Here is a 26,514-nt window from a genome sequence, read left to right on the forward strand (position 1 = left end):
TGATTGGAGGCAAAAACAAACGTCATAGAGACACTCGCACATTCCCCACCATTCCCCTCTGACCGCACCAGAATCTGCAAACCATCAGAGACTCAACTGGAAATCAGGTTAAATCTCACGTAGCGTGACCACTGTTTAAAAAGAAAATTTATTTCCAAACAGAACATCTGCAAAAACCAACATTTCTACATCTTTCATCCATATTATCTCTTAAAATCAGTGGAGAATGAACTCTATTCCTTATTTAAAACCTCTCCAATATGGCCACAGTTCCCACATTCAGGACACGTCATCTCACCCTTAAAACCCCTAATGCACAGACGGAGGGATCAGCGCTGCACTGATGGTGGGTACCATTGTTTTTAATGTTTATTTGCTGACACTAATACATAAATATTTATAAAAAGGTAAAACAATTACATAAGTTATTTAATGCAGGCTTACATACACATTTAGATATATCCACAGGCTGCAGTCGCAGTTTTTTTTTTTTCTGTGGTCGCCATTTTCGGTTCCGATTGTCGGGGTTCAATAGAGCAGCACTAATGTAAACAGATCTGAAAGATGGATATATTTCTCATACACAGTGCCTCTCCCCGCACTGGAGAGGGTCTCACAGCTTTTAAAAACACAGCAGGTGTTAAAATGCCCCCACTGTGCTCCGTAACGAGGAGAAAAAGGCCATTATCCTCTGTTAGTCATATTAGCATTTTCATCTTAGGAGCTAATGGAAAAAGTGTTAGCCTCCAGTACTTTTCTCTTTCCTTGTGACCAATCAGATTTATTCAAAATATACAAGCACAGCAGCATTAGTAGTCGTTCCTTTGTCTCATTCCTTTCCCCATTTAGAGGTAAACATCTGATCCCGCTGTCCCTGCACTCTGAGAGCGGAAGAGAGTCTTAGAATATAACATTTTATCTTGACTTTGAGCCTATATTATTTCTTTGTTTGGTCTTAAAGTTTATCAAAATAGTTCTTGTCAGAAAATGAGAGATTAGTGATATTTTCATGCTGAAACAAAACTGAGGTCAAATCCCAAATGCCCCCCTGCACCCTAGGTAGTGCACAGTGTAGGTCACAAAATAGTTTCTGCTTTCACCTAGTGCCTTATAAGTCAGATTATAAAAAAACCAGTGCCATGTGCACCATGTAGGTGCAATATTTTAGTTTTATCATCTATAAAATGCACTATGTAGGGAGTACGGCACTATGATCTCAAGCTCCGCTACTGACTGACATTTGGATGCAACAAAGCTCTGTTTACAAACGATGGAGATATGGTGCAGGGTTCCATACTTATATTCCTCCAACTTTTAACATCCAAATGAGAACTTAACGTTTTGATTGAGTAATTCCTTTAAATGGCAGCTACAATTCACAGTGAATTCACCTGCAACCCACGTATACGTTATCACTTATGACCCCGAAACATGATTACGCTGCTATCACCCTAGACTTCTGCATTATTGATTGCACACCAAAACAAATAAAACCTTAAGCTACTGAGTAGAGCTGTTGAATTTCACACGAAACATCTACATCTCGGCTGAGATGTGTGCTTTCAAAAACACCCAGATCCTTCTGAATATGGCAAAACTCTTTCTGAGGGATATGAAGAAAACGTCAGCTCATGTCCATCGTTAGTTTTGTTGCAATCGCTATGAATACTAAACCATTCAGAGTATCACGTGTGTTGAGCAGACTGGGATATTTCATTGGTGCCAGATTTCTAGATCTAACTAATGTATAGGAGGGGTGACCACTGGTGTTGTCAACATTATTGAATGTGATTAATCTGGAAATTTTAAACACTGCAAATTAATCATTTTACCAAATTTGACCATAAATTCCTCACAGAATTCAGGCGATGGTTTGTCTGGTATACCACTCAACACATTTATTTGTTTTATCTCCCTTCCAAAAAAAAGTAAATACTGGCATTTTAACTTGCAATTAATTATGATTAATCACAGAATTTCAACGTGTACACAATAATATCACTGTAATGACACTGGTTGACATTAAAGCGATGTTCAATAATATCTTTTATCTGCCCAATGCTAGTGTAAACGCATTCAGTCCAACCGAACCCAGGCATGATATGGAGCAAACACACTAGTCACTGTACAAATGTACACCTGGCATGGTACATAGTGCCTACTGTGAGTACACCCTTAGATTCAGCTAATAAAGTGTGTTTGTAAGCCAGTGATGCTTGTTTGAGTTTTGATTTTGGAAAAGATTTTATAATATTTGTAAAAATGTAGTGAGAAAAATGTCAGAACTAAACCAGAGCCCCAGTTAATTTAAAAAAAAACCTACTCCTCTCCATGGACTTTGAGCATGATACCCCTCGGTTCAGAGGAAACCTTTAGCACAGGATTTGTCATTCTCTAAATAAAAACAGTAACAATGCAACTAAAAAAGGACATTAAAAAAATAAATCAACGATGGGATGCACCAAAGTGTTTCCACACAAGCCCATCAACAGACCCTCACGTTCTTTTTCTTTTCCATTCAAGCCATCCTACCCTCTCTATCATCATATATGGTTCTTGCCTTCCTCCAGCTCATTGAGACAGAGATGCAGGTTCCTACACCTCTCTGGTGAAATGTTCTCCTTTATCTTCTTGTTGATGTATTTGATGACCTCGTCTACGCCTTTGGGAGCGGGGTGGTACTGAGGCAGCAGGTATCCTTTCAAGTGCGCCTCAGTTCCGGGAGAGAGCAGGCCGACCAAGAAGCGCAGGAACAGGTCCAGGTGTCCGTTCCTGCTGGCCAGTGCACGTTCCACGACTAGCCGGTACAGGTCAGGAACCGGACGCTCATTCAGCAGCTTGGCCAGTTTATTCCGGATCGGCTGCTCCAGCGGGTTCTTCCCCTTTACGCGGAATGTCACGTACGTGTACATCGCTGCCATGAACTCCTGCATGCTGTAGTGCACAAAGCTGAAGCCCCGCCCCCCTCGCGAGTACCCGCCTTGCCGTCTCACCTCGGTGGAGATCCCTCCGCGGTCGGTTACGTCCTCCAGGTGCAGCTCCAGGGCGGTCACCTCGTCTTCATAGAAGACATCCCTCTCTTCCAGGACCATTTTCAGAGCCAGCTTCCCCATCATCAGCAGGTAGTTCTTATCCCGGTCTGTCCAGCGTGACGCCTCCAGGCCCGTGCCCACATAGCGTTCAATCTTGCGGTTGGTCTGGACGATAATGTACTGCGCGTAGAAGGTAGTGAGGGCGGGAGGGTGCTCTGTGTAGTCCGGGCTCTGGAAGCGCCTCTCATAGATGTAGGCCACGATCCAGCAGAGTAGAGGCAGCTGACATATGTTGTAGAGATCCCGGGATTGCTTGATGTGAGCGAGGACCCTGTGCCCTAGCTCTGGTTCCTTGGTCCTCTTGACGAAGTACTCGTCCTTCTTCGGGTCCGCGAGTCCCTTCATGTCCGCAAACCTGCTGACAAACTGGAACGGGATCTTTCTAGCTGCAGCCCTGTGGCAGGTGATCCAGATGTGAGCGTGGGGCAGCAGCGTCCCTTTGATTAAACTGGTCAGCAGGGCGTCTGAGGGGGCTTGGGTGGTGAGATCACACACGTCTGGGTTATTCTTGAAATTAAGCGGCTGTTTGCAGAACTCCAGAGCGTCAATGATGAAAAGCATGGTGGTGTCCTGATCAGCCAAGAAGTGCGCGTCCTTCGCCTCCGGGTAGAAGCTGGACAGGTACTCCAGGAAGTTCTGGTCCGTTTCCTTGACCAGGTGCAGCTCTCGGCCGGGCAGAGAGAAGACGAACTGGATGTCCTGGTTGGTAAGCTCATCTGTCCAGTCCATGATGAACTTCTGCACTCCAACTGTGAGTCCGATGCCCGGGACGCCTGTCATTAGCACTGTCCGCACCATTGTAGTACCCTCACGAGGTTGGAAAATGTCACTGGGCCGAATGGGAGTACCCTGGGCACTAGGGAAGTTAGGGGTGTGGAAGGGGTGTTCTGTGTTAATGTCCCAGTCTCCTCCGAAAAACACAGGTGGCTCGGCGTAGACATCACTAACGAAACGCTGCTGTCCGGGACGACACGTTCCCTCATAAAGGTTATAATAACGCCTCTTATGACTGTTCTTCAGCTCATACTGCATCTCCGCTGCGCAGAGGCAGAGAGAGAGAGAGAGAGAGAGAGAGAGAGTTAAATATACCTCCAACTCTGGACTTATTAACAAAAAATATGACAATTATTGTCAGGGTGACAAAAGAGGCTGAGGCCAGGAGGAATAGTGGAAAGGACTCGACTCCCAAAGAATCAATTCTTCAAGTATCTGGGAGTCATTCATATCGACTGTAAGCCAATGATTCGTAGAGTTGAACCTCAAGGAGTCGACTCAGTAGCAGTTTGCGACGCCTTCTGCAGCGACTTAGAACTTAAAAGGTTAACTTTATTTGTTCAAGTATATTTTGCATTTATTTAAAGTGGCTGTATTCCTTCCATAATTTTGGATGTTAACGTGTTTTTAAATGCATCAACTTTTAAACAATTATTTATGAAAAAGGAAAAAAAAAAATTATACTCCTAAAATCGTTAAGAATACATGACTAAAGTTAGGCAATTTTTTTTTTTTTTTTTTTAATACATCTAATGGACTAAATTTAGACTAAAATGTCTTTAAAAAATAAAAAATAAAATTTTTTTTTTCCTCGACTGAAACTAATTAATTTCACTGACTTATACTAATAATAGTTAAATCACAAAAAAAATGACTACAACTAATACACATTTTAATCAAAAGACATAATTAAACACTTCTAGACTGGACTTGCTGTCACTGTTATGACAAAGGTGTGTCAAACCTCTACTACAAGTTTCGAGGAGCACATCAGCGAGTGGCCGTTTGTTGATGTCCTGTAGGGTCCGGATGGTGATGTGTAGCCCATGGCCTTTTCCACGTCTCTCCAGAAGCCGGTCGACAACATCCAGTACATCACTGTCCTCCAGCTGAGAGAACTCAAAGTGCTGTTTATACTGATTACACAGACAGCGCTTGAACCACAGCAGCTCGGACGCAGTCAGTTTACTCAGACTCAACTGCATCGCCTTAAACAAACAAACACAAATCCGTGTAACTACTGTGTCTATCAACTTACATTTCTAATTATTATACAACTTACAAAGGCCCAACCTTTACCTTAAAAATGAACTGGAGTGTGAGGGTGGGGTGGACAAGTCCAGACTGCAGTCCAAAGCCCTCTCGCAGTGGGAGGAGGTTCTGCACTGGCTCTTGCCTCGTTCCCCGATACTCCACCCTCCTCCTCCTCCTCTCTCTCTGAGCCTCATAGTCTTCATAATCATCCACTTCCCTCACGACCCCCATCTGCTGCTGGCTGAGATTGGATTACAGTATATTTATTATCAATTATAAAGATCATAGAAAGAAAATACCAGGGAAAAATAGATTAAATCTATCCATACGTTCAATTAAAATTATATTTAAATAATATGTGAAATTAAATAAACCACGGGCTTCTATTGTTAAATCTACTATTTATAACCGTATATAAATACCTTTCAGTGTGGGGCTTAGGTAATAGACACACACACACACCATCGAGTGACAATTTATTTTATACATTTATTTACATCATCGCTGTCCGACTAAAAACACGCATCTCTATTTTTAGTGGTTCTCACTTTTCTTTTTTTTTTACGTGTTAAATGTGGGCATTAATCTCTGTCTGTTCACAGTAACTAATATCAGAACGACCAATGAAAAGCTGAAAAATCACACAGTTCCATGAACTAGTTTCTCCACTGGCTGCTAGACTTGTCAATCAAAACCCTGTATCTCCTCCCTCCCCCATTCTCCCGGTACTGTCTGAGTGTTCGTGCTAAAGTTAAAGACAGATCTCACGTGAAATATTAGAACAGTGGCTATAATTAATCACAATAACGATTAAATACACTCATTTCAATCCAGTTTAGTGATGATACACTTTGCTTTTGCTGAAACATGGACACACTGTTCTAGGAGAATACACTGCAGGGCTGTGGTCACATGGAGGTAGATGTGGTTTGTTGGAATCCACTAAAAGAAATCAGAGTTTGTCAGTGTTTGCTGTTTAAATCCATTTTACATATGTAACTTTTGGACATGCTCCCAATAAAGATATTTTCACATTTCTGAGCTGTACTGGGTATAAATCACGTTATCTGTGGTTTATTTTTACTGTTACCCTCAGTCTCAGAAATACAGTCTTTACCTGTTCCTGAAAAGTTAGCTTTTTGAAGATGTGTGTTTTTAATCGGACAGTGATGATAAATAACTATTAAATTGTACCATTAACGCTAAAGCTGCCTTAAACCTCAGCAAGTGTAGCAAGCCACACTCTAGTTATATCATAGCTACAGGTGTCCTCTAGAGGGCACACTCCTGAAGCAAAAACATGGAAAATATAGCTCTGAGAGTTGAAACGACTTTCAGAACCAGGTCCGTGGGAAAATATCTGGATGATCCAGATGTTACATCAATGACCCATCAGTCCGCTGTGAGAGCTTCAGGAGGACAGTGGAAATGAATAGCGTCCAACAACGCAATCCAACACCAACAGACTCTTCACCTGATCTCCTTTCACTCCTCTTATTGAGTTGTGTGTGTGTACCTGGGTTGACTGAAGAACACTCCCTCTTCGTGGACACTGGATTGTTGTTGAGTGACAGCTGTGATCCCGGTCTCCGGAGAATCTGGACGATACAGACGGAGGCTGTAAACAAACACAAAGAAAAACATCAACACAAACATGTTAAACAAATTATGTATATTTGTGGACAATGTTTGTGAAAATATCCACGGAACAGAACACTTCTCTCTGTTCTAAATGAAAGTACCAGAGAGCCAGTGGAGTTCTCCCTCTCTCTCTTTTTTTTTTTTTTTTAGACTGTTTGGTACTGGTGTCTCATAGTAAGTGTTCAGATTAAAGGCTAATTCATGCTTCTGAATTGACTCAACGCAGAGTCCACCCTGCAGCCTGCGCAAGGGCCCTGTGTTTATACTTGTGCGTTAGTTTGTCTGCGTCTCTCTGCAATTACACCACTAGGGCTAAATCGCAAACATCTTCCTCCAGGCTATGTAGGGCTCAATGTAGTGGTGTCGTAGAAGTGGATAAGTAGTGCATTTATCTGTGAAGTGCACTATGTAGGGATCAGGGCGCAAATTGGATCAGAGTGTGGTTTACATGCAGTGCCAGGCAAGCAGCAAATACAATGGCGATGTTCTGTGGAGTTGTGCTACCTGGTCAAAATGTGTTATCCTAGTGTACTTTTATAACCTAGTGTACTTAAGTACAGCTGCCTAAATAAACCAGTAAGTAGGATATCTGGAATATATTCATACTAAATCATGGTTGTTTACTGCATACATCAAAAAAAGATACATCATGAAAAAAATGAAAAATAAGTAGGACACATGAATTGGTAGCACAAATTGTCAGGACACCAGCACTTGTTTCCTGCCTTGTTCCCACTCCTCCACCCCTTAACTGACTGTAATGTGTGTGTGTGTATATATCAGTGGTGATTGCTCTAAGACTGCAAGGGAAAAAATGATCAAATATATACTGTTGTGTGTACATGTCATTGAATAAATATGCACTACAACACGCTCAGCTTTTGTTCAGAATCAGCTTCTTGTCACTGGTAAAGACATGGCTTTCTCGCAGTTTCACAGTGATTTAAACAGTGAGGATGCTGAGTGTCCACAGAGTTCAATAGCGAAGCAGCGAAGTGCAGGGAAACGAGACGAGTCATTGGATAAATGCTGGGCTTTGTCCCGCCCATCGGATGCTCAGCGTCTCTGGGGGTCTATGGGGCAGTGGGCTGGCCTCGGCTGGCCCGGACGCTCAGCTTCTGCATGATGATTGGATGATCTCTCTGAGGCTGAATCCCTTTTTGATTGACAGCGAAATAGCGATCCTTTGGTTTAAAGACCCGTGGGAGCACAGGCGGACACACTTCACATGGGCCAAGGCCGTTTAAGCAGCCTAGCTCTGCTGGCCATTGAGAGGACACTAGTCAAGTCCCTGGAAAAGACGCCTTGTTGGTACGACAGGGTCACAGATAAATTTCTTAAAAAGGAATGGAGGATAGAATTTACGTATAAATAAACCGACACATTTTATGATGTAGGCCAAAATTTACTGTAAAAGAGTGTGTACCCTGCTGTCCCAGGGGAATAGTGTATATTAACAGTTACTGTACGTGTGTGTGTGTGTGTGTGTATATATATATATATATATATATATATATATATATATATATATATATATATATATATATATATATATATATACACACACACACACACTCTATGCTCATAAGGTGGATGCAAATGGATTTTTACTGTAAAAGAGTCTGTGTACCCTGCTGTTCCATGGGAATAGTATATATTTACAGTTATTGTGTGTGTGTGTGTGTGTGTATATACCCTGTTGTTCCGGAGGGAGGTTGTCTGTTGACTGTCACGATGGGAAGAGGAGTGTCTTGTTGCACATCGTCAATATCTTCCTCTCCATCATCACTCCTCATTGAGCCGTAACTACTGGGAGGACGCTCCATCATCCTGAAACACACACACAATATTAAACACATTTCATTTACAGAACAGTTAAACACAATATAATCTACATTTAACAATCTTTGTATCTATATTTTTGTCTCTCTCCCTTTTATCCAATACATCTATATTGTAACTTTGTCTCTTCTCGCTTTCCTCTCACTCAGCACTAACACTAATATGTCTATATTTCTGTGTCTGTTTTCTCTCTGTTCGTGCTGTGTTACTCTACCTTAAACAGTGAGCACTTTTAAAAATCCACATTAAGAGCATTTCCTAACCCCCTCTGTCTAATACACATTGAAATAGCTCTTATAGGCAGACTTCTTCGGCATCGCTTATATTAATTTTACTGTAAAACTTAACAAATAGTATCTGTTTTTACCTCTCCACCTCCGTATCACAGTCGTAATCACTCATGATGAGACGTCTTAATTAAAACGTCATCCAAAATATCATGTCCCTGCTTTAAAACACAAAATACACCAGTAAACATCAAGGTAAAATGTTATTTATCATTCACTGTCAGTATTAAACGAAAAGAGTGCTTCGTTTTCTTAAATTAGCCATATTTTAGCATGTTTCATTAGGAAGTTTGCGTTCCACCTTAAACGGCTCAGAAGTTACACTATTGCAACTGAGGCGTTAAAGTAGGAGCAAAGACATTTAAGGTGGAACGGAAAGTTACAACGGCAAGAAAAGGCTAAAGACAAAATATCTAAAAATTCGACATATCACTATAAACTCTCATTTACACCGAATGAAAGTTTTAAACAGTACGGGTAACAAAATCCGCGATTAAATAACAGGTAAATGGTTTATGAAGGTAAATAAAACTTACTGATACTCACCGTTCACCGCTGTCGGTGTACTTCCGCTTCGATGATGCGGGCTCTGACGTCGTTTCAGTTTTCCTTTTGAACTTTTATTATATATACACACATATATGTTTTAATTTAAAAAAAATGCGAAACAATAAAGACGTTTAGAGTTTGAACAGAAAACAAATTAGAATTAAATATTTAATTGAAAATTAAAAATATATTTTTGTAAGTCAGTGACATGCCGGTGTTGTATTCTGATTTTACAACTGGACATTGAGTGAATACAGGGTTTAAAAACTCCAGCAACACAGCTGTGTCTGATCCACTTGTATCAGCACAACACACACGAAAACATCACCACCAGTGGTGGTCAGTGTGCATCAGTGTCACTGCAGCACGGAGAATGATCCACCACACAAAGCAGGTATGATTTGTGGTCCTGATCATGTAAGAGCAGGATGAAAAGCGGAGTAACGATATAGGCACAAGAGTTGGCATTTGTAGAACTACAAAGTCCTCCCAAGTGATCAGTGGAGCTGAGAGAATGGTGACTTGGTGATGATCTGTTTGTGCACAGGACAAATTTATAAAAATCATACAATATTCTCATGTAAAAATGTAGTAAATCATTTAGGATTTTAGAGACTTGCTGGATGAATGATTTTTGTACAGATTTTCTTCTATTTCTGTAACATGATAAACCAGCGTTCCTAAAGCTGTCTTGGAAGCATTACCGAGCCAGCTCCTCTCAAAAAGGAAAATATATTTAGTGTATATTGTTTGTCAGCATGTAGATTTTTCTTTTCTATGAGAAACACCCAAACAAAACCTGTATTGCCCTTTTTTGTTTTTTTTTTGGGAAAGAAAGAAAAATGTTTAACGCTGGAGCTTTCTCAGTGGCACTAGTTGCAGCCCCATCATCCATAATCACATTTGTTTTTGTTTTTATTATATTGCAAAATCAATTAATTCCAAATCAATGCAGTAAAAATCATAAACATTTAAAATAAATCTTCAGTCAACTTTTAGTTAAACAAATTTATTATTAATAAACAACGTCTTCACATGTTTTGCTCCATCTCACAAAACATCGAAATATGTTAACTTTGAAAACCCGGAACAATTAAGAAATTTTAAATACACATTTCTTGAATAACGTCTTGAATATTGTGATGGCCTTGTGCCTAATGTTTCATGGTGGGTTCTGAGACGCAACCCAACCCTGATCTGGTAACTGAAGATTAACAAATGAATTAATGAATGAATGTTCTTGAATATCTGAAAGCTGAACTGGGAAAAAAAGTTTCAGTATTAAAGAATAATTAAACCAGGAATTTAAAGAATAAAGAGAGAAAAAAAGCGAAAGAAAAGATACATTTAAAAATACAACATTGAAAGGAGAGTAGAATAAGAGAAAAGACAAAAAAATGTGCTCAAAAATCTCCTCTCATTTTCCATTAATAATAAAAACCCTTAAAGCCCAAATTGTTACAGTTTGCTTATAAATGTGATTCATATTGCACATGATTCCAGTCAGCTGGAGTCTTCCTCACGTTTTCATCTTGAACCTCATCAGCTGAAAAATAAAACCACAACCAGAAATTAGAAATAAATATTTTTCATTTATTTATTGCTGTCCTTTATTCGCTTGCTCGCCGGTGTTTTAACCTCAATTAGGACGACTGTGTATAAATCTTTAATAATGCATTTATTTTTTTAAATTATATTTATCATCATTTAGATATTATTCATTGTTATTGTGATTGGTCATTGTTTAGTAATTTGTAGGATACAGGATAAACTGTCCTTTTCTTTGGGTATTAGTTGTGTCTCGGACTTGATGTGTGAGGAAATGTGTGTTTATAGCATTTAAATAAACACCACACGTGTCTCCAAACCACCTTACTCCCCGTCCCCTTTCCACCAAACCAACCACTAACTTTCCCTTTAACACTGACCCCAGACCAGCACTCCCCCAAAACCATCACCACAACAAAAACCAGCAGCTCACCAGGATTTTACCTTCTCTGGTTAAATCAGACCCCCAGAGGGCAGATTCTGTTTGGATACAAACAGGACCAAAATAATTGGGCCCAAATTCATAAAAACAACAGATAATTAAATAAAAAGAAAGGTAGTATTTTTAACTTTAAAATGACATTTCAGCAGATGATAGTGATTTACAACTTTAATCATGTTAAAAATCTAAGTAGTACAGTGTAGTGTGCTTTAGTGTTTCTGCCCAAACTGCATATAGAACCCCAGTCTCCTGTGAGGAACAATGAGGTGTTTTCCAGTACATTAACCAACCATGAGCTAAGAGCTCTGAGATTTCCAAACTCTAAAGTCAAGCCGTATATACAGATTCCTTAAAATTATTGTAAGCATCAGGACAAAACGCTGTTCCTTCTCTTTCAACTAGAGACAGCTGAAAGGACTTTTTGCTGTGTTTCAAATCACTGTTATGGTTTACCTTCTTTGCACTGGTCGGTATTTTTGGCGACTTGGTGTTGATTCTTGGAGATTTCCTCTGTGTTCGTTGTGAAAATGGAGACTGAGTTTTAGCAGCGGCAGCGGCGCTGGACGTCTTCCTGCTGCTGCCTGGGGACTTCCTCGCACTGTTGCGGAGTTTATTGATGCCTCTTTGAAGTCTGCTGTCAACCCGACCCGGCTTCTTGGGTGTGTTATCAATCACAAATGCCATTGACTGCCTCCGATCAGCCTTTCCAAACACACACAAACATTGGTGTTCAAGATGATAGAGTTAAACTTTACAAGTATTAGATAACTGAAAGAATTCTAAACAAATATTAGGTAATCATCAGAAGGTTCTTTGATAAATCTAATGTATCTCATTGTCATCTGTTTATGATTCATAACATACAGGAGATGGGGGTCTGTTCTGAGAGCCGCTGGCTGTGGAGCGAGGAAACCTGTTCTTTGGAGTGGCCGGTCGAGGGAAACAGCTGGCCAGCTTCTTAGCCTAAAGATGTGAGGGAAACAAATCAACCAAAAATATGAACCCCTCTGGCATGTTGTATAGAGTGCTTCAGACAAAATAGTGCTATACTGCATCCTTGAAACCTCTAAGGCAGATGAATCATAGTTTTAGAGAATGGTCTATTGGGGGTGCTGTTGCATGCAAGAAAGTTGGGTTCATTTCCCAGATGTTCTGTGAGAAGAACGTTGTTGAAACTGCAGCATTTGATTGTTTGGGTGTTTCTGTGCGTATACCTCAGGTGTATCCGGGTCCTGTATCTGACTGGCGGGGCGCTTAGGAGCCAAAGGGCTGCAGTTCGTCCTGAGTTCATATGTTTTTGCCGAGTGTGCTTTTGTTGAAGCTCTGGAATTCTGCTGAGAAGATCTAAGTGCTGCAGTGCTAGTGCTAATCTGCCCTGGCAGCATGCTGTAGCGCTGAGGCTGGGAGGAGGCATGGTCTCTGTTGGCTAAGGGAGGGGCCAGGGAAAGTCGGTGGGAGGAGAGTGTGTCCATCAGCTGACCCGGGGCCATGGATGCTCGGCGGATGGTCTCTTCTGGATCGCCGAAACGAACATCCTCATCAGTGACTGGAAGGACGGAGAACCCCAAACTGGGCTAAAGTAATCACAAAACAGAAATTAAACTAAGGCATCTGTAATTATTTCTATAATTGATTCATCCTTCAACTATTAATTAAATATTTAGTAAGTATGCACTATAAGAGACAATGATACAGCAAAACAAATAATATCAATCCTTACACTGTAGTACAAGATATAACTGTGGGTAAGAAACCATACCCTGGACTCCAATGGGTAGCTGCTCTTGAGATGAGGTAAACAAGCTTTGTTCCGAGACTGTAGTTCAGCAATCCGCATCCAATCATCAGCAACGTGTTCAGGTTCATATTCTGATCCTACACAGAACGTACTCGTAGCTACTCACACACAGACAGAAATACACAATTTTTTTACATCACTTATTGTAACAAACCCCTTACACAAGGGGCTTTAAACCTGTAAATTAGCACTGAGGTCTTGTGTAGGAAACAAGACTTACAGTAGAGAAGAGATCTGATACTAACCACGAAGAGAGATACTAACCACGTGGGGGCGCGGTTCCATGGACATTGCTCCGGCGGTACCCTGGAAGACCCAGGAGTTTATCACTAGAGCTCTGTTCCTCAGAGATCCCCAATGAAATGGGGCGAGATTTTTGGGTTGCCAGATTGGGCTGGGACTGTGAGGCATGCAGACTATAGAAAGACTCTTCTGCTTCTTCTCCAGGGGCCTTCTGTAAATTAAAGACAACAAATCAAGTTTTATATTATAGCACATAAACATGTGCTGGTGTAAGTGCAGTGACTAAATGTAGCAAGGCTGTATTAAAATAAATTTTTCCCCATTCAGGACTCTACCTTGGTCATGGTAATGTTGATGACCTGAGTGGTCCTTCTTCTCTTGGCTGAAGACTGGAGCTTCTTCGCAGAGTCGAGTGTGAGGTCACCCAGAGAGATTATGCTAGTCTCCAGTTTGTCCTGGTGTTTTAAGATGTCATGTTTCTTGCCCCGAGGATTCATGGGAGTAAAATATAGAGTCTCAAGAGAGCCTTGATCTTGAGTACGCCGCTTGGCTGCTAATCGCTCAGAACTGCGGAGCAGAGGTGTACTGGACTCACCTGGAATTGCCGGCTTACTGCAGAGAGACCAAAAACGCAACAGATGGGCTTAAAACTTTAAGGTTCCTGATGCAAAGGATTTTCAGTTTATCTTCAAGAAGTGCTTAGAGTTACCCAGCAACGTTCAGAGAGTCGTCCAGGTCAAGTTCCAGGCTGTCAGTGCTGGTGTTCTGAAGTTCCACCGGGACTTTCAGGCAAACATCCTCCTTGTGTTTTACCTGCGCTCCGGTATCTGCCTGCTTCCTCTGCTCTCGTAACTGAAGATCAGCATAACTCAGCTTCAAAGTACAGTTAAAATTCAATTAAAAACAGAGACACAAGACAAGACAAGGTACAATGTCTACAAAGTCGGGTGGGGGGGGGGGTGGAATCTTGTAATGGAACAGATGCAACAGTGAACCAATGTTGTACCAAAAAAATTACTATAATGTTTAAACAAGATATTTCAACCTGAAAATAGGCCTTCTAAAAGGGTGAAACAAGGTATGCAAGTCAGAGTTTTGCTATTAGGGTATATCTACAGTTTCAGCTGATATGCCCATTTATGAAACATCAAATGTGAAGATTTATATAGTTTTAAAAACTACAGATCACAAAAATGAGCAGTTAGACTAACCTGTGTCTCTAGGTTTTTGACCTTGACCAGCAAGTTCTTCTCAGAGACTTTGGCATTCTCCAATTCCATAGAGGCCAGTTTTAACTCCGTCCTCAGGGCCTTGACCTCACTCTCATTGGTCTCCAGAGAAATCTGAAGAGCCTGTCGTGCCTCCTGCTCTTCCACCAGCAGCTGCTTTTTACAGTTGTAGTGTGTTTTTGCTTTATCCATCTGTAGAAAAACACAGTGGAGTGGTCCATGGGGTTTTTACGTCGCTAGAAAAAGGGTGGAGCACTTACCAACATCTGTAGTGAGCAACATTGTTTTAAAAACACAATGAACATATTTTCCTTACTTGCACTTTGTAGTGCTCCACAGCTTCAGTCTTCACCTTGAGCTCCTCCTGAAGTTCTTGGACCTGCTTATCTCTTTGCTTGACTAACTCTTTCAGAAGCTGGACAGATTCATTCAGCTCTGCCAGCTTTCCCTCTAGCTCATTTTGAAGTAGCCCAGAGGCATCACACTCCCTCTGGAGAAACTGGTTGACTGACAAAAGATTGTCTTTCTCTTTGTTCAAAGTTTCCAAATCTTTCTTATACTTATCTTGGGTGCTCTGTTGACTAGTGAGCTCAGCCTGCAAGCTCTTACACTCAGTCTGAAGTGTTTGGTTGATTGAAGAGAGATGCTTGCTCTCCTCCTTTAACATCTCTTGGTCCTTCATGTACCTATCCTCAGTGTTTTGAAAGTCTGCCTTTATCGAAATCAGTGCCTCTTGTTGCCGTTTACTTTCCAACTGCAGGCTCTGGCACTGACATTCAAGAGAAATATTGACTGACAAGAGATGATCTTTCTCCTTACTTAAGGTTTCCAGTTTTTGCTTTTGTTCATCTTTGGTGTTCTGCAGGTCAGTTAAGAGTACCTTGACCTTTGCCTGCATGTTCTGGCACTCAGTTTTGAGGGACTGATTGACTGAGGATAACTGGTCTTTCTCCATCTTGAAGGTTTCCAAATCTTTTTGGTGTTCTTCCTGAGTCTTTTGCAGGTTTGCCTTCAGGGTATTCAGAGCATGCTGCTGTTCCTTGATCTCTGCCTGGAATTTCTGGCAATCAGTCTGGAGGGATTGATTGACTGATGACAGCTGGTCTTTCTCCATCTTGAAGGTGTCCAGTTCTTTCTGGTATCCTTCTTGAATGTCTTGCAGGTTTGCCTTCAGGATATTCAGAGCATCCTTTTGCTCCTTGACCTCTGCTTGCAAGCTCTGATTGACTGAGGATAACTGGTCTTTCTCAATCTTGAAGGTTTCCAATTCTTTTTGGTGTTCTTCCTGAGTCTTTTGCAGGTTTGCCTTCAGGGTATTCAGAGCATGCTGCTGTTCCTTGATCTCTGCCTGGAATTTCTGGCAATCAGTCTGGAGAGATTGATTGACTGAGGATAACTGGTCTTTCTCCATCTTGAAGGTTTCCAATTCTTTTTGGTGTTCTTCCAGAGTCTTTTGTATGTTTGCCTTCAAGGTATCCAGAGTGTTTTGCTGCTCCTTGACCTCTGCCTGCAAGTTCTGGCAATCAGTCTGGAGAGATTGATTGACAGAGGACAACTGGTCTTTCTCCATCTTGAAGGTTTCCAATTCTTTTTGGTGTTCTTCCTGAGTCTTTTGCAGGTTTGCCTTCAGGGTATTCAGAGCATGCTGCTGTTCCTTGACCTCTGCCTGGAATTTCTGGCAATCAGTCTGGAGGGATTGATTGACTGAGGACAGCTGGTCTTTCTCCATCTTGAAGGTGTCCAGTTCTTTCTGGTACCCTTCTTGAGTGTCTTGCAGGTTTGCCTTCAGGATATTCAGAGCATTCTTTTGCTCCTTGACCTCTGCTTGCAAGCTCTGGCACTCAGTCTGGAGGGACTGATTGGTTGAGGATAACTGGTCTTTCTCCATTGTTAAGGTCTCTACTTCTTTTTGGTGTTCTTCCTGAGTCTTTTGCAGGTTTGCCTTCAGGGTATTCAGAGCATGCTGCTGTTCCTTGACCTCTGCCTGGAATTTCTGGCACTCAGTTTGGAGGGACTGGTTGACTAATCCCAGCTGTTCCTTCTCCTTTTTCAGAATTTCTTGCTTTTTCTTGTACTCCTCTCTAGTGTTCTGAAAGTCTGTCTTTAAAGTGTTCAGAGCCTCCTGTTGTTCTTGATTTCCTGTTTTCAAGCTCTGGCACTCATTCTGTAGAGACTGGTTGACAGACTGAAGTTGCTCCTTTGAATATTTTAAGGTTTCCAGATCTTTCTTATATTCATTCTGGGTGTTCTGTAGGTCAGCTTTAAGTGCACTCAGAGCATCCTGCTGACCCTTGTTTGTTGCTTGCAAGACTTGGCACTGATTCTGAAGGGAAGTGCTCACTGAGGTTAGTTGCTCCTTCTCCTTTTGTAAGGTCTCTAGCTCTTTCTGGTACTTGTCCAGCTCTTGATTTTGCTTGGTGCAAAGCTCAGTCACAGTCTTCTCCAAGGTCTCTCTGGCTTGACTAGTCTCACTAATGATGGACTCTTTCTGTTGGCACAAGAGCTCCATCCATTTGAGCTTCCCATCAGTAGACTCCAGTAGCTCATTTTTAGCAGCTACTTGATGCACAACAGACTCCAGTTGGCCCTGGAGTGCAACAACCTTCTCAAGTTCCCTCTGAAGAGCTGCTTCAGATTCTTGTAGAAGCTTTTGTTTCAAGTCTTCTTGTTCCTTCATCTTTTCTTGAAGAGAAACAATAAATGATTCTCTTTCAGATGCTTGACTTGTAAGCTCATTAACTTGAGTTTGAAGTTCAGTCACTTGTCTTTGAAGTTCTTTACGCTGGGTCTCCTCAATTTCCTGAGCTTTGTCTCTTATGCTCTCCTGATGCTCAGCCTCTGTTTGAAGAGTGAGTAACTCGGACTGACTTTTCATGGCAAGTGTTGTGGCTTCTGCTAGTTTATTCTGGAGGAGACAAAAGTTTTCTTCCAGGGCTTTGTATTTAGTGTCTAAAATGGAAGCCTCTTGTTCTTTCTGTAGCACTGTGTACTGCTGGTCTCTTATTTGTTCTTTGAGAGATTTAATCTCAGCCAGCAACTCCTCCAAGTGCTTCAGATGTCCCTCAATCTCCTGTCGGAGTTGTGCCATATCCAGTTTTAAGGTTTGCTCCCCGATTTCCTGGTCTTTTTTGGCAGCCTTGAGCACAGTTTCCAAAGTAGCAGCTCTATCCTTCTCTGTGGAAAGCTCTTCTGTCAAATTCTTCAAGTTCTGAGCAAGATCTTCCAGAGCTTTGTCTTTCAGAGAGATTAGACTCTCAGCTTCAGCAAGCTGCGATTTAAGATGGGAAACAGTCAGTCTTTGTTCCTCCACTTCTTTCTGAAGAAGGTCACGCATTTCAGAGGACTCTGTTTCAAGGGACTGAATGGTGGATTTAAGGGACTGGATCTCCTCCCCTTTCAAATTAAGCTCCACCTTCAGTTTCTGAATCTCCATGTCTCTGGAAGTCACATTATGACTCAGTTGCTGCAAATTCCCCTCTTGCTCCAAAAGCTTTGTCTGAAGAACTTCTGCCTCGCTCTGCAGACGAGCAAGTTCCTGCTGTTGTAAATGAAGGTGTTCTTCTTTGGTAGATAATCTATCCTTTAAGGCAAACATTTCAGACTCACTTTGCTTCAGTGAAGCTACTGTTTCCTCTATCTCAGCCTGTAACTGAGAGATCTTCCTCTGATTTTCCGTAATGATATGCTGAAGTTTCAGCTCAGCCTCATCTTTGGCTTTCTTTACTAGCTCCAGTTGTGACTGGGCTTGATCACGTTCCTCCGCTAGATTGTCTCTAAGTGCTTTTCCCTCCTCTGTAAGTTTTTCTATACATGATTGAGCTTCAAGTTTCTGCTGCTTCATCTTATGGAGCTCCTGACTCAGAGTCTCTAGTTCTGCAAACATCTCATGGGACTTTTCCTCCTGTTTTCGGAACTTGTCTTCCATCTGAGCTTTCTGTTGCTCTGAAAAAGCAAGGATGTTTTGACCTCTTTCTCTCTCACCATCAATTTCATTCTGCAGAACAGCCACAGTTTTGTCCAGAGCAGAGATTCTGGCATGAAGAGAAGCATTCTCTTCTACCACTTTTTTATGATCTGACAGTTTTCCTTCATACTCCACAAGGGAGGTCTGTGCTTTCTGAAGGTCAGCCCTGAGGACATTAAGAACCTCCTGCTGTGACTCACACTCCACCTCCATCCCCTTGCACCTTGTTCTCAGAGAATTAACTGTGTTCTCCAGGGAAGTGACCTTAGCCTCTAGCTCTCCTCGCTGCTTACGAAGTTCTGCAGAGAGGGAGATCTCAGCTGCGAGTTGGACTTCCAGCTTTTTGAGATGAGCAAGCTCAGATTCTAAAGCTGCTATTTGGGCAGTAAGTTGCATTTGGTACTCCCTTGAGGACACTTCCTGAGCCTCTCTTTCTGCCTGAATACTGTTTACTGACTGTTGAAGATCAGAAATTAGCCCCTGAAGGCGGAGTGTTTCCCTTTCAAAATGTGTTCTCTCTTGTAACAACAACTCCTCAGTATCCAACTTTTCCCTCTCAAGGCGGGAAATGGTTTCTTCAAGCTGTGACAATTTCAGTGTAAGGTCTGCCAGTTCTTGTTTCAGTTTCTCTCTCTGAGAAAAGAAAAATAATTGATACAAAAACATCAGCAAATATTTTCACAACAGTAGGGCAGCAAGAAATTTCAAAAATCCTAATAGGTTAATCATGAACAAAAAGCACAACAGCAAAGGCACTTCTGTTAAAGGCTAAATTAAAACAGTTGTTTTTTGGAGCATCGGTTGCACACAATCAATTTTACACAAACTAGCCTATGTAAAAGTAGTGCTAATGTATCCGTGATAAACAAATACCTCCATAACAGGCCCCAGAACCTCTCCCTTCTCTTGGACTTGTGTAGAGACTTTGGAAAGCTCATCTTCCAGAACTGAGATCTTGCTTTGTAAAATCTGAATCTGCTCACTAAGACTCTCCTAAAGGACAATGAAAATGAATGAATAAAAATGAATAAATCAGTAATATAAATGAATGTTTAAAATGTTGATAAAAGCACCCAACACATAAAAAATGTGCACTAAACAAGACTGGTCCCTTAGGGAACAAAGCATGAATATCCAAAATAAGCCTTACCCTGTCGCTCAGGGCCTTGCTGAGTTCTTTCAGTAGTGTTTCTCTCCTATTCCCCCACTCAGTCTGAGACGATTCATGAGCTTCTGTTAGTTTAGAGACTGCCTCCTCAGCTCTCGCCAGCTGAGCAAATGCATTCCGAATCTGTGGAGACCAGAGAGAAAACAAAAATTAAGACCTGAGGGGTGGATGCTAGGAGAATTTGGGTTTCTTGCATGCATCATTTTCATTGCTACATTTGAGGATTTCATGTATTTCATGGTCATACATTGGGAAGAAAAACAACAAACTAATATTACATTAACATTAATAAAAAAACACTGAGTTTATACCTGAGCGGCTAGAGATCCATTCTCCTCCAACAGTTTATCAATTCGATTGTCTTTTTGTTTGTTGTCCGTTTTGAGATCATGGCACTGTTTCAACACCTCATGAACTCTTGCCAGAAGTCTGTAATTAACAAAGCAATTAGTAATTTTCTCCAATTATTCTTCACATTTTGAAACAGCTGTTATACTAATACATTGTTCCCTGGGCTTTTCAGATTCTGTATAAAACTTATTTTAATCAGGGGTGCCCTCTCTTTAGCAGATAAAATTTTTAATTCATGGGCTACAAATCAATTTGAAACACATGAAAATCCTCATTAGTTTCAGAAATGTTACTTGCTAATTTTAGTGGTAAACATCTTATTTGTTCCATTAACTTTTTTTTTTTTACCCATCATTTTTCTGTTGCAGCTCCAGGAGAGCAGTTCTGTTTTCTTGCTCCATCTGCTCCTTATCTCTAAGCACACGCTGGAGTCTGTGCTGCAGCTGCGAAATCTCTGTCTCTGATCAACAGATAACGCATCAATTCAAACATTAAAAAATACACATCATATTCAGCAGGATGTTAGCCTGCGTGTATTTTACCTCTTTCTGAGATGGTGGTGATTCTTTCAGAAAGTTCTCGCTCTAGCTCGTCTCGTATGTCTCCCTCACGAACAAGGTCCTTTCGCAGCTTCCTCAGCTGAACCTGAGGGGTGTTCATTAAATCCTGGATCGGGGAACTTAACACAAACAGAATGGTTCAGAAAAAGCTTTTAACACACAATTTTATGCATGTTTAATTCTGTGCTATCATTTCTCTATGAACACAGCCAGATTTCAGGGGTTTTCTTAGTACCTGACAAATGAGGTGGACGCAACAGGGTTGAGCTCCAGAAATGTAACAAGAGGAGAACGAGAACGGGCAAAGAAAGGGGAACCATCACTGTACGATGATTCACTACTTGTACTGGAACAGTGGATCAAAGCTGAGAGAGGGGAAAGAATAGAGAGGAAGAGAGGAGGGGGAAGAAAGTTAAAAACAGAAAAAATAAATAAATAAAAAAACCCAAGCACAGTCAATAGAGGATTATGATATCATTGAAGGTCTGTACAGGTTAAAGAAAAAGATTAAAACTTCACAGGTTTCCCACTCAAGCTATGAGGTAAATGAAGCATTACAAAGCCAATAATAATTCACATATATTCTATATCTTGCTCATTAAATACTACCATTACAAAATATATAATAGCAGTTATAACTGAAGGATTGAGAGTGTGTGGAAAGCTTTTGCCATCATCTCACCCGTTGTTATTAAAGACTAGAAGGCATTGCAGTGTGTGGATGGAGTAGCAAACCCCATCTGTTATTCACATCAAGATTCTCATCATATTCTCATATTACCCCAGCTCACCAAGTAAAACTAATCCTGCCCTAATAAGCTTTAAAAGTACTGAAGTACCCCACTTGTTCATGCAGGTATGTGGAAGCTAAATGTTTTTGTTTCATATTTCCATTCAGAAATGTTATCCCTAAGGTGTAGAGTCCAGATTCCTTTAGGCACATTGTTACCCACTGAAGTGGACTGTATTCAGCCAAATTGTCAAGTTTACATTTATTTAATGATAACCTGGATGTAGTCAGAAGTTCCTGTTTACAGAATATTAGCTATTAGTTACACAGCGCTAGATTATAAAAAAAGTGTGAAATGGGTGGGCAATTTATATGGAGACAGCTTAATAAAACGGGAATGGTTGGTGATATTAACTTCCTGTTTGTAGCACATTGGTATATGAGAGGGGGGAACTTTTCAAGATGGGTGGTGACCATGGCAGCCATTTTGAAGTCTGCCATTTTGGATCCAACTTTTGTTATTTCAATAGGAAGAGGGTCGTGTGAGACAAACTTATTGGGAATTTCACAAGGAAAACAATGGTGTGCTTGGTTTTAATGTAACTTTATTCTTTCATGGGTTATTTACAAGTTTCTGACCACTTATAAAATGTGTTCAAAGTGCTGCCCATTGTTTGGATTGTCAATGCAACACTTCTCCCACTCTTCACACACTGATAGCAACACCACAGGAGAAATCCTAGGACAGACTTCCAGTATCCATAGTTTCAGGTGCTGCACATTTTGATGGTATGGTATATGGGGTACAAAGATAGTGGGGCCATTCTTCATCAATGGAAACTTTAAGGCCACTGCATATGCGAAATTGCTACATGATGTGTTTTCCTCTTTATGTACTGAAGCTGGCACGTTCCCTGAATTTTTCCAGCAAGATGGTGCACCACCACATTATGGGTGTCAGGTCTGAGCATTTCTAGATGAACAGTTTCCTGGAAAGTGAATTGGTCGTCGTGGGCCAGTTGAAAAAGTCCCCCCCTCCCATATACTAATGTGCCACAAACAGGAAGTTAATATCACCAACCATTCCCATTTTATTAAGGTGTATTCATATAAAATGGCCCAACCTGTACAAAAAAAAAAAAAATATATATATATATATATATATATATTATTTTACAAAGTAAAAAATAAAAAATACCTTTGGAAGTGAGGAGTTTGTCAAGAGCCTCAGATAGGCTGGATCCGCTCCGAACCAAATGGAACATTGCTGCCATCTGAATCTGAGAGCAAGAAAAAGACAGAAAGAAAGATAAAGAAAGAGATGCAGAAATGTTTTTTAATGACAGGATTAATTGTGTGTGTTTGTGTGTACAAACCTAAAGTCCAGTTAGGCAGAATGTGTATAAAGTAATATATTAAACCTCACCTCTGTTTCATAAGTCACCTGAGGCAGTAGCCTCTCATTCAGCCCATAATAGCACAGCAGCAACAAAACCTGCACAATACACCACAAGTTACATTACTGGCTCCTTAAAAGTCATATTCAGAAATAAGATCTCAGAAACAAATAAATCAACACTGACCTTGGCAAGCTGGAGGTCAAGGAGATCATCATTTGAGTTGAATTCTGTCAGTGGGATACACTGCTCATTCTCATACACACCTTTAAGACACACACACACACACAATATAGAATAAAGGATAATTATAATAATAAACTTTGTTAATTTCTTCTGCATAAGGCTATTAGTTATTAGGTTTTATATTTATTTCAATTAATTTATATAAATGTATGTAACGTACTGCGGAGGAAGGTGAAGACGATGGACATGCGCTCTGATTCTGGCAAGTGAACAGGAGCCTTGCTGGGTTCCTCCCCCTTTCTGCAGTGGCCAATCAAAGAATACAAAAACACAAAGTCTGACTTGGGGGTTTAGAGAGTTAGTGAGATCATTCATGACCAAACACAGCACTGGCACAGATTATTGGACAAGGCTGAGGTTGGATTTTACCCACAGTATTACAAAATTTACAAACGCTGCAGTAGTGTTGGCTACTGAGAGTGGAAGGCCAATGCTTGGTTAATTTTAAAGTTACAACAGAGAATAAAAATTTAAACTTATACTGCATCTGAATGAACTGAGAATACTTTAGTGTGAAATCAGACAAAAAAAAGAGAACATTTAATATTACGTCACTATGTTCCTTCCCAGTGTAAACATAACACCATGTATCATATGGAAAGTAACTGGGGCACTGGAGGAAACCCATGCAAACAGAGGGAGACACCAGGAGACGATCAAGGCCTGGACCCTGAGACAGCAGGACTTTGTTCCAACACCGTGACACCTGCCTATTCCTTGAGAGAGTAAAAATAAAGGTGTACTCATACTCACAGTTTATAGACAAGTTTCAAAAGAACCGCTCCATCTTTCAGCCCTGTGATGGTTTGCACTCTCTCCCCAACTAACAAACCATTTATCTGTCAGGAAAACATCATACGTATTTAAACCTTGGCGATTTACAATATACAGTGAAAAAAAAAAAAATAATAATGCATAAACACTCACCCAGGCTAAAAGAGCAGCCTCTTTTGATTGATGTAAAGTCATCCTGTGGAAACGTAATAAATATTTCACAATCATCAGTGAGACTCCCAGTGTGGATGTATAGAATAAAGTTCTACTCCAGAATGTGTCAGGACATACATTAACGGTGGAAATATGAAGGATGGATCTATGATTTTAAGTTCCCTATCAGAAGTTTCAGGGGGTTGGGGTTCAGTAGCAGGTTAACAACAGCTTGAAGTGCAAAATGTGTGAACTATAAGCAATTAAGACGAACTGATGAGTCATTAAAAAGGTGGACTGCAGAGCAGTTAAAGGTAACTAATTAGTAGACAAGTGATTCATGAGAGTCTGGGTGAGGGAGTGGTGGTGAAGTGAATGTCAAACATTTACACAGGAAACTGTATATACAAAGGTGGACCATCAGAATGTGATTGTCCATCACAATGCCAAATCAGGTTTAATTTTCTGAGCATGTAGTGGATGTCTACAGTACCACAGTTGCATGGCACTGTAAATCACTGACATTGCAATACTTAATGTCTAATATGATGCATGAATTACATATTAATAATGTATTCTCTGATGAAGACTAACATTAAACATAATGCTGCCACCAATTCAGACTAAAGCCAGCAGCTTAAAAATGACTCATTGTTGGTTGTCTGTGCACACAGCCTGTATGTCACTTGTCACTTGGATCTGGAGTAAATGCTGTGCTATTAAACAAACTCCTCTTTTAGGTTCGAATAATAGAAAATACAAGATTACCTTTTATATGCAGCTAAAAAAATGTGTGATCTAATTTTGCATCCTGCAATGTTTCTATTGCGTGTGTACACAACAACATTGCCAAAATCAATTTTATGCAGTACAAAGAAGTACACTACCACCCCGTATTTCACAGAGCACGAGTATATCGGTAAGTGTTTTGATTTTTAATGTTTTAGACTTTTAGTAACACCTCCAAAATTCATGACTCATCAAGGTCTTGAAGAGTCGTGACACCTTTTTTTCTGAATTCAGACTTTTTGAAAGGTAGCGTCATATATTGTGTATCAACATATATTGTCATATATTGTGATTGTGATCAATGTGCTTGAAAAGAACTGATTGTTTACATTTCACTTGGAAGCAAGATTTCTGAGGTAATGTAAACGCTTCAGAAAACACCCCAATGCCGATACATTAAGGTTTAACCTAACGGTTATTCCGTGAAAATAAAACACACTTTCCGACATCTGGAAAATTAATGAAATATAGCGATAAAAATCTATTTATTACGAGGTAAAGACGGTGCACACAACCTCGGCATTGTAGAGCTTCTAGAAAATCGTCTTGTTTTTTAAGGCACACTGTAACCTCTACTCTGCTACATTTAAGGTGGAACGCGAAATAAAATATTATAATTAGAGCGAACAAAGCCATCATTTCCGGATAGTTAGTCTTTAAATAACACTGAACCCCATGTAACTCACCTATATCCAGGAATTCCACGTTAATTTCTACATAAAATTCGTTTTAATTTTGCGTCTCTTTTCCAATCGTTCCGTTACGCCACTTTTCAAATTTCGGCGCTTGCGTGTATACGAACCACAGCGCAGCGCTCTTATTGGCTGCGTAACACACAGATATGTCGTCTTATTGGTTAGCGTGGCACAAAAAGAACCAATGGTATCACAAAGAGCAGAGTTCCGCCTCCAATACTAGAGCCTATCAACATATCAACCGATGTTTTGATGCAGATCTTTCAACTTAAAAGTCCAAGAAAAGAAAATTCACATGTAATAAATAAATTTAATGAAAACTTGTAGTACAACTGTATTTTATTAATTGTAATACAATTGTATTACAAAAATGTTTTGGAAATTAATTATTGCTAATTGCATAATCTTAGAAGAATGTAAGAGAAGACGTAAAATTATATCTAAGCCACTGTTAAAGTATTAGGGGAATGTTTATTTTTTAAAAATAATTTCTAAATATGAATTTTCAGTTAACAGATTTGAGGTTTTATGGATTTAAAATTGAGAGTGGAGTAGGTATAGAAATTAAAATAAATTTAACAAACTTGCTTTTATTAAAAGTACACATCATATTTACAATTCACAGAGTGAGATTTTAAAAAAATAATAATTTTTAAAAAGTGCAAATACCACCAAGCTAAAAATCTATATTACTAAGCATAGAAGAATATTATAATGTGCATAAAGTCCAGGGTTGAGGACAGTCTAGAAATTATGACTCTAGACCTTACTGTACACATTGGGCTTGAGGCCTTAAGTTCCCTGACTGTGTACTAGCTCCTGCTCTCTGTAGGCCTGTGTGAATGTGATACAGTTGTGCTTGACGTGGATCTAATTTTAGGACACTGTAGTTAAGCAGGTTTGAAGTTTTTGGATGCTATGTTTGTAACAGGTGCAGAACCTTCACACTCATAGGATCTGATTACACGCTTCACCTTCATCACATATC

At 40.4% G+C, this 26,514-nt stretch overlaps 2 protein-coding genes across 6 annotated transcripts; both read right to left on the reverse strand.

Moving 5' to 3' along the window:
- Positions 1-186: 186 nt before the first annotated feature.
- Positions 187-9,463, reverse strand: nlrc3l (NLR family, CARD domain containing 3-like). Of its 2 annotated transcripts, none has more exons than XM_066666625.1 (7): positions 9,437-9,463; positions 8,971-9,051; positions 8,457-8,591; positions 6,637-6,738; positions 5,166-5,361; positions 4,831-5,074; positions 187-4,129 (listed from the first exon to the last, which is right to left on the reverse strand). In XM_066666625.1, exons 2-7 carry the CDS (start codon positions 9,003-9,005, stop codon positions 2,544-2,546), a joined length of 2,298 nt encoding a protein of 765 aa, XP_066522722.1. In that variant the 5' UTR covers positions 9,006-9,051; positions 9,437-9,463; the 3' UTR covers positions 187-2,543. The 2 variants fall into 2 exon arrangements, with proteins under 2 accessions (XP_066522722.1, XP_066522729.1); XM_066666632.1 differs by having other exon boundaries at positions 9,427-9,447.
- A 1,007-nt stretch (positions 9,464-10,470) lies between these two features.
- numa1 (nuclear mitotic apparatus protein 1) lies at positions 10,471-25,637 on the reverse strand. Of its 4 annotated transcripts, none has more exons than XM_066666661.1 (24): positions 25,518-25,637; positions 24,043-24,085; positions 23,869-23,954; positions 23,276-23,355; positions 23,056-23,135; positions 22,899-22,967; positions 22,671-22,752; positions 20,978-21,107; positions 20,725-20,861; positions 20,531-20,642; positions 20,143-20,260; positions 19,814-19,954; positions 19,537-19,656; positions 15,016-19,296; positions 14,682-14,891; positions 14,180-14,322; positions 13,806-14,082; positions 13,492-13,681; positions 13,189-13,325; positions 12,644-13,003; positions 12,294-12,392; positions 11,883-12,131; positions 11,421-11,467; positions 10,471-10,985 (listed from the first exon to the last, which is right to left on the reverse strand). In XM_066666661.1, the coding sequence occupies exons 2-23, from the start codon at positions 24,082-24,084 to the stop codon at positions 11,441-11,443; spliced, it is 7,170 nt and encodes a 2,389-aa protein (XP_066522758.1). In that variant the 5' UTR covers position 24,085; positions 25,518-25,637; the 3' UTR covers positions 10,471-10,985; positions 11,421-11,440. The 4 variants fall into 4 exon arrangements, with proteins under 4 accessions (XP_066522758.1, XP_066522746.1, XP_066522739.1 ...); XM_066666649.1 differs by having other exon boundaries at positions 11,432-11,467; positions 14,180-14,343; XM_066666642.1 differs by having other exon boundaries at positions 14,180-14,343.
- Positions 25,638-26,514: the final 877 nt, after the last annotated feature.

Source organism: Hoplias malabaricus, chromosome 1 (genome assembly GCF_029633855.1).
Source record: "Hoplias malabaricus isolate fHopMal1 chromosome 1, fHopMal1.hap1, whole genome shotgun sequence".
In the NCBI taxonomy this organism is placed as follows: Eukaryota; Metazoa; Chordata; class Actinopteri; order Characiformes; family Erythrinidae; genus Hoplias; species Hoplias malabaricus.

Bases quoted from the DNA above. Each gene is read 5' to 3' on its own strand.
- nlrc3l (XM_066666625.1), bottom strand. From the start codon at position 9,005: ATGAGTGATTACGACTGTGATACGGAGGTGGAGAG. The intron at 6,739-8,456 runs GTATATACACAC...GTTTGTTTACAG, and splicing joins CCTCCCTCCGGAACAACAGG to CCTCCGTCTGTATCGTCCAG. The intron at 5,362-6,636 runs GTACACACACAC...ATCCAATCTCAG, and splicing joins GTGTTCTTCAGTCAACCCAG to CCAGCAGCAGATGGGGGTCG.
- numa1 (XM_066666656.1), bottom strand. From the start codon at position 24,084: ATGACTTTACATCAATCAAAAGAGGCTGCTCTTTTAGCCTGG. The intron at 23,356-23,868 runs GTGAGTATGAGT...TGGCCACTGCAG, and splicing joins TTGAAACTTGTCTATAAACT to AAAGGGGGAGGAACCCAGCA. The intron at 20,862-20,977 runs GTACTAAGAAAA...GTTTGTGTTAAG, and splicing joins GCGTCCACCTCATTTGTCAG to TTCCCCGATCCAGGATTTAA.